At 44.0% G+C, this 7,955-nt stretch overlaps 1 protein-coding gene and 1 non-coding gene across 2 annotated transcripts in view; both read right to left on the bottom strand.

The window, feature by feature from the left end:
• Positions 1-7,955, bottom strand: part of mybbp1a (MYB binding protein (P160) 1a) — a 99,713-nt gene that overhangs the window by 42,206 nt on the left and 49,552 nt on the right. Inside the window, exons 19-21 of the mRNA XM_043718931.1 lie at positions 6,486-6,643; positions 2,329-2,463; positions 1,043-1,157 (exon numbers count right to left, since the gene is read on the bottom strand). Coding sequence (XP_043574866.1) covers positions 1,043-1,157; positions 2,329-2,463; positions 6,486-6,643 — 408 coding nt within the window. The remainder of the gene's footprint in view (positions 1-1,042; positions 1,158-2,328; positions 2,464-6,485; positions 6,644-7,955) is intronic.
• On the bottom strand, positions 7,649-7,785 carry LOC122564255. The gene has a single exon (XR_006315850.1). It is a non-coding gene; the product is annotated as a small nucleolar RNA SNORA50 (small nucleolar RNA).

The following is a 7,955-nucleotide window of genomic DNA, read 5'->3' as shown; positions in this document are numbered from 1 at the left end:
ACAGTTGGGGGGGACAGAGAGCATGAGACGGAGGGAGATAGAGACAGAGAGCAAGAGACGGTTGAGGGGGGGAGACAGAGAGTGAGAAATGGGTGGGAAGATGGAAACAGACAGTGAGGGAGAGAGAAAGAGAGAGATGGGGGGGAGGGAGAGAGAGAGAGAGAGAGAGAGAGAGAGATGGCGGGGAGACAAAGAGAGAGAAAGGACAAGAAAAGCTGACAGTTTGGTCCTCAATTGTCAATACCCTAGAGAGGTTTAACTCAGATGCACCGTGATTTGCATTCGACAGTTAATCACTGATATAGGAAAACAGTTAAAAGAGCATGAGATTTTAAAAAAGATTGCATGTGCAGGGAATAAAATCTGGATATTACTGGCATTTATCAGGCTATAGCAAATTCTTAGCAACTGAAAACAACAAATGCTGAAGATCACAGGTCAGACAGCATCCACGGACAGAGAGCAAGCTAATGTTGAGTCGAGATGACTCTTCATCAGAGCAAGTATTAGCAAGTTGGAGTCTCAGATTAAAGTAATAATAGAAATTTGACATTGCTAGCACAGTAGTGCTGTATACTGCCCTTTCATTTGGGAAGGAAGTGCTTGAACATGCGTAACACTGAGGGTAGGGGCAGAGCCACACTGACAAGACAAAGAGCGGGGATGCTGGGGAAAAAAAATCATTTACAAATGTTCAGGGAGGGACATACTTTAACATTGTTGGGTCATAGGAGAGAACACTCACTTTCACTCATGCAACCCCTACCAGTGGATTCAAATGCCAGTGGATAGAAAACAGGACACATTTTTCTGCAGCATCCAGAATTCCTCACCTTAAAGAACAGTTGTGTTTTTGACAGAATCAAGCTGCCTAATTAGATGCGTAAAACCCATTTTATTTAAAGAAAGGTAAATGATCACCTCACAGGCTTTTACTGTTTGCACTGAGTGCCAGGGCACTAATTTGAGAACATACTGCAGTTATCACTGAAATGTCACTGTTGTTAAACCTGGCCTCTATTCTCCAGTCTGACGCACGTACCTGTTGAGATCCAGTTTCTGCAACCCCCTCATGATCTTCCTTCTCTTTACACGTGCCATTGGCTGCGGGTTCAGTCGGGTTTCCTTTCAGAACTCTGAAGAGATAAAGGCTCCCACTGCCAAAGAACGGGTTACGAGATGTTTAGGAAACAGCCAAACACGTGGAACTATCTTAATTCAATTTCTTCATAATCGAGGAATGAACCAAAAGAAATGAAATGTTATTGCAAACCGTGAAAATCCAAATCCAATTAACGCAGCTCAGGACTTCTGTGATATTCAGTCAAACACTAGGCTTGGGATACAGGTTCATCAATGGTGCCATCTCACATGCTCACATCCAGTGGGACTGGAGCAGAATGCATCGGCTTAAAGTGCAGGCCATGGAGAACAAACATCCACTGATTCAGTTCAGCCCCCTATAACTCTGGGACTTACCGAATGTTTAAACAACACAACTGGAAATCCAATATAACTGCAAATCAGAAGAGACTTTTGATGTCCCCACTTCTGTTCCCAAAACCAAGGAAACTCAACAGTGATACAATCTCAAAGATCTCTTTGGCAAAGAGGAGTTGGCTTTTTACAGTCCTCTAGAAGACAGCGAGGTCTGCAGATGCTGGAGATCAGGGTTGAGAATGTGTTACTGGAAAAGCACAGCCGGTCAGGCAGCATCTGAGGAGCAGGAAAATCGACGTTTTTGGCCGGAGATGGGCTCCGCCTCGAAACATCGATTTTCCTGCTCCTCGGATGCTGCCTGGCCTGCTGTGCTTTTCCAGCACCACTTTCTAAAGTCTTTGTCAGGTCCTCAGCATGTCCTGCTATGCACCAGAGTCAATAAGGTGCTTCACAAGGCTCATTACTGTTGTTTTGAAAGGAAACACAGAAAACAAATTTCTCACAGCAAGACTCCATAAATACCATGGAGATGGGAAAGTTGTATTTGCAATGTTATGAGGGGGATGCATAATGCCAAGACACCGAGACCTCTTCTGCATTATTTTTTTTAACAACAGCCTGTAGGACCTTCCATTGCAATAACAGTGCTGCATTTTTCATGTCCTCCAGTTCTGGTGCAAGGCTTAAGCTGAGCACCACCTTTTAGCAATAAGCCAACGATCCTCACAGCCAACAATGAACAAATAATCGCCCCCAAAAACCCTGACCAAAGCAGACCATGACCTATGAACTCTGACATGAGTAGACCATGCTCCCATGAACCCTGACCCACGCAGACCGCTACCCTATGAACCCAGACCAGAGCAGTTTCTCTTGGACATGATGTACCTAAAACAATACAGTGACACTGAACAGTCTGGCTGCTTGCAGGCTCGATCTAGCAATCGCTCTATCAACTCATGCAGGTCGTCCTTTATCTCAGCGATGTCTCGGCAGTAGTGCTTGGACTTGCACAGACAATTCCTGCAGAACAACAGAGATTTTATTTGGAGAGAGAAGGAGTTATATATTGTGTGTTTATCAGAACATAGAACAGCACAGCGCAGTACATGCCCTTCTGCCCTCGATGTTGCCTTGACCTGTGAACTAATCTAAGCCTATCCCCTACACTATCTCATCATCATTCATATCATCATCTAAGGATTGTTTAAATCTCCCTAATGTGACTGAGTTAACTACACTGGCAGGTATGGCGTTCCACGCCCTTACCACTCTCTGAGTAAAGAATCTGCCCCTGACATTGGTCTTAAATCTATCCCCTCAATTTGCAGCCATGCCCCTCGTACAAACTGACATCATCATCCTAGGAAAAAGACTCTGAACGTCTACCCTATCTAATCCTCTGATCATCTAACATGTCTCTATCAAATCCCCTCTTAGCCTTCTTCTTTCCAATGAGAACAGACCCAAGACCCTCAGCCTTTCCTCATCAGACCTTCCCTCCAGACCAGGCAACATCCTGGTAAATCTCCTCTGCACCTTTTCCAATGCTTCCACATCTTTCTGGTAATGGCGCGATCAGAACTGCACACAATATTCTTCCAAGTGAGGCTGCACTAGCATTTTGTACAGTTGCAGCATGACATCAAGGCTCTGGAACTCAATCCCTCTATCAATAAAACCTAACACACCGTATGCTTTCTTCACAGCACGATCAACCTGGGTGGCAATTTTCAGGGATCTATGTACATGGACTCCAGGATCCATCTGCACATCCACATTACCAAGAATCTTTCCATTGACCCAGTACTCCGTCTTCCTGTTATTCTTCCCCCAAAGTGAATTTTCTCACATTTATCTGCATTGAACTCCATTTGCCACCTCTTGGCCCAATTCTGCAATTTATCCAAGTCCTTCTGCAACATTCTTCCACATTGGCAGGGCAGGTGACTGAGGTGTTAGTGGGGGAGCACTTTGGGGCCAGCGACCATAATTCTATTAGATTTAAAATAGAGGTGGAAAAGGATAGATCGGATTTAAAAGTTGAAGGTCTAAATTGGAGAAACGCCAACTTTGACGGTATTAGACAAGAGTGTCCAAAAGCTGATTGGGGGCAGATATTCACAGGGAAAGAGACAGCTGGAAAATGGGAAGCCTTCAAAAATGAGATAATAAGTGTCCAGAGAATGTATGTTTCTATCAGGGTGAAAGGAAAGGCTGGTAGGTATAAGGAATGCTGGATGACTAAAGAAATTGAGGGTTTGGTTAAGAACGAGGAAGAAGCATATGTCAGGTATAGACAGGATAGATCGAGTGAATCCTTAGAAGAGTATAAAAGCAGTAGGAGTATAATTAAGAGGGAAATCAGGAGGGCGAAATGGGGACATAAGATATCTTTGGCAAATAGAGTTAAGGAGAATCCAAAGGGTTTTTACAAATACATTAAAGACAAAAGGGTAACTAGGGAGAGAATAGGGCCACTCAAAGATCAGCAAGACAACCTTTGTGTGGAGCCGCAGAAAATGGGGGGGGGGGGGGGGAAGATACTAAATGAGTATTTTGCATCAATGTTTACTGTGGAAAAGGATATGGAAAATATAGACTGTAGGGAAATAGATAGTGACATCTTGAAAAATGTCCATATTACAGAGGAGGAAGGCTGAATGTCTTGAAATGCACAAAGGCCTGATCAGGTGTACCCTAGGACCTGATCAGGTGTACCCTAATACTCTGTGGGAAGCTAGAGAAGTGATTGTTGGCCTCTTGCTGAGATATTTGTATCATCGATACTCACAAGTGAGATGCCAGAAGACTGGAGGTTGTTTAATATGGTGCCACTGTTTAAGAAGGGCGGTAAGGACAATCCAGGGAACTATAGACCAGTGAGCCCGACGGTGGTGGACAAGTTGTTGGAGGGAATCCTGAGGGACAGGATATACACGTATTTGAAAGGGCAAGGACTGATTAGGGATAGTCAACATGGCTTTGTGCGTGGGAAATCATGTGTTACAAACTTGATTGAGTTTTTTGAAGAAGTAGCAAAGAGGATTGATGAGGGCAGAGCAATAGATGTGATCTATATGGACTTCAGTAAAGTGTTCGACAAGGTTCCCTATGGGAGACTGCTGAGCAAGGTTAAGAGGGAAATCAGGAGGGCAAAATGGGGACATAAGATATCATGGGGTACAGGGAGAACTCACCATTTGGATACAGAACTGGCTCAAAAGTAGAAGACAGAGGGTGGTGGTGGAGGGTTGTTTTTCAGACTGGAGGCCTGTAACCAGTGGAGTGCCACAAGGATTGGTGCTGGGCCCTCTACTTTATATCACTTATATAAATGATTTGGATGCGAGCACAAGAGGTACAGTTAGTAAATTTGCAGATGACACCAAAATTGGAGTTGTAGTGGACAGCGAAGAGGGTTACCTCAGATTACAACGGGATCTGGATCAGATGGGCCAATGGGCCGAAAAGTGGCAGATGGGAGTTTAATTCAGATAAATGCGAGGTGCTGTATTTTGGGAAAGCAAATCTTAGCAGGACTTATACACTTAATGGTAAGGTCCTCGGGAGTGTTGAAAGTGGAGTCGCAGGTAGATAGTTTAGTGAAGAAGGCGTTTGGTATGCTTTCCTTTCTTGGTCAGAGTATTGAGTACAGGAGTTGGGAGGTCATGTTGCGGCTGTACAGGACATTGGTTAGGCCACTGTTGGAATATTGCATTCAATTCTGGCCTCCTTCCTATTGGAAAGATGTTGTGAAACTTGAAAGGGTTCAGAAAAGATTTACAAGGATGTTGCCAGGGTTGAAGGATTTGATCTATAGGGAGAGGCTGAACAGGCTGGGGCTGTTTTCCCTGGAGTGTCGGAGGCTGTGGGGTGACCTTATAGAGGTTTTGAAAACCATGCGGGGCATGGATAGGATAAATAGACAAAGTCTTTTCCCTGGGGTCGGGGAGTCCAGAACTAGAGGGCATAGGTTTATGGTGAGAGAGGAAAGTTATAAAAGAGACCTAAGGGGCAACGTTTTCACACAGAGGATGGTACGTGTGTGGAATGAGCTGCCAGAGGAAGTGGTGGAGGCTAGTACAATTGCAACATTTAAAAGGCATTTAGATGGGTATATGAAGAGGAAAGGTTTGGAGGGATATGAGCCGGGTGCTGGCTGGTGGGACTAGATTGGGTTGGGATATCTGGTCGGCATGGACGGGTTGGACCGAAGGGTCTGTTTCCGTGCTGTACATCTCTATGACTATGACTCTATGACTGTCCACCACTCCACCGACTTTAGAGTCATTTGCAAAATAACTAACCCATCCACCTACGTCTGCGTCCAGGTCATTGATAAAAATGACAAATACTTATGTGGGGTGTAGGGGCTGTGGAAATCAGAGGAACACAAGAAATTATGGATTCTTAGAGGAGGTTCTCATGATAGGACTTACTTGATTGTGAATGGAGGGAAAAGCGAAGAGGCAAATTTCTTTTTTTCCAAGTTAAATTCATGGTCTGAGATAAGAGTGCCACTGGCATTAGAGAAAAGTAAAGAGAGCGATCTATAGTGAGCCAGGGCCTTGATGGACTGAATGCCAGTCTCAATAATAAAGCAGCACAACTGATTGAGTGGCACAAGTCTCACTTTGCCAATGTTATCCGTGGAAGCAGATCGTTGTGAACTACACAATCTGCTGTGCATCATTGCCTCAATCCCTGAGATGTACAAATTCAGTGGTTGCAGCCATCACAGTGCGTAAAAGAATGGATCCCTGTACTCCATCCAAACAGCCCTCTCACACCTCCCATGACCAATCCAGCCACAACCCCATGAACAACGTGACAAGTGAGTGCAGGATGAAATTTCAGGCCCTGCTCTTAGAACCCAGAGCTCCTGCTCAGAAGCAACTAGCTCCCTATAAATTTAACCTGAAATAATCAGCGCAGGAGCGTTGGATGATCCCAAAACCTTACTCACAGATCACAGTACTGCAGCATAATTACTACAGCAACTAAATAATTGGCAAAGGCACAAGGAGAATGTAATCACTGACTTGAATATGTCCGCTGTCTTGCGTAGGAAGTCCTCCTCCTGCTTGTCTGAGAGAGAGTTGGGGGTTGCTTCAATAATTGCAATCAAGGGCTCAATAAGGTCAAAGACAAGTGGACTTCCAGGCTGTTTCACAAGGAATAATTCAATGAAGTCCAGTACCTGAAGGAGACCAAGAAGAGAATCTGTTACAACGTACAAAGAGACACCTAAGCTGGGAAAAACACGACCCGAATAGGAGAAAATGCAGGATCACATAATTCAAATATATACACAAATAAAAGTGGGACAAAAGCAAAATGGGATAAGGACTGGAGTGGGTGCAGAGGAGATTCAGTAAAATGTTGCCTGAGTTGGAGCATTTTAGCAACGAGGAGAAGCTGAATAAGTTTAGGTTGTTTTCTTCTGAGCACAGAAGTTAGAGGGTGGACCTGATAGAGGTATACAAGATAATGATGGGCACAGACATGTTGGATAGAAAGTAGACAGAAAGTCAATGTGCCGGTAATAAAGGGGCATAATTTAAAGGTGAGAGGCTGGAAGCTTGGAGGGGACCTGAGAAAATATGCTTTTACCCAGAGGGTGCCTGGAGTCTTGAACGCATTGCCAGGGAAGGCAGTTAATGCAGAAATCTCAACCTTTGGTACATGGTATTATATCTTTGATAAGAGGTATGTGGGCAAGCACTTGAAATGTCATAATATTCAAGGTTATGGGCCAAATACTAGAAGGTGGGAGTACTGGAGGTAGGTTAGCACAGACTCAATGGGCTGAAGGACAGCTTCTTTGCTCCATGACTCTCTGTCTGTCCTGGGATTGGGACACCCTTTTTCAGTCTACTTCAACTGTGGTATACTGCCTCCTAATGGTCAGAAGAAGGTGGAGAAACTGCAGTGAAAACCACATTCAGCAACATCCCTGAACTGTGACTGAAGATTCTGAAATAAGTAATGTGGTCAGCTAACTAAACATGACAAGGACATGGTAACCAGGATTGCAGTTAAACACTTTAGTTACTAAACTTACACAGGGAATCTTCACATAATTACAAGTCTGGGATCATAAAGAATTATATCCCATCAGAATTGTTTCATATAGTTTTGTAAAACAATGGTTGTTTCATTAGTTTTTAAATTAAATTTTCAAAAGGTAAATTGATTAATGACGGTATGTGGCTCGCTTTTAAAAGAGCTTCGCAGTTTGCAGTGTTGAGAAGCCCCAGTTATAACAAGCATTTTCTTTAGCACTATTGCTTGGCCTGTGAAGTTACAGATCAGGACAGCACAGGTTCAAAGATAGTGCATTACTAATATTTTTCAGAATGATGGCTGTCAAATAGGCACTTTTGACTCCTTCCTATCGGAAAGATGCTGTGAAACTTGAAAGGGTTCAGAAAAGACTCACAAGGATGTTGCCAGGGTTGGATGGTCTGAGCTACAGGGAGAGGCTGAACAGGCTGGGGCTGTTTTCCCTG

The sequence above is a fragment of the Chiloscyllium plagiosum genome, chromosome 28 (assembly GCF_004010195.1).
Source record: "Chiloscyllium plagiosum isolate BGI_BamShark_2017 chromosome 28, ASM401019v2, whole genome shotgun sequence".
Lineage (NCBI taxonomy): Eukaryota > Metazoa > Chordata > Chondrichthyes > Orectolobiformes > Hemiscylliidae > Chiloscyllium > Chiloscyllium plagiosum.
This window is presented reverse-complemented; position numbering and strand designations above follow the sequence as displayed.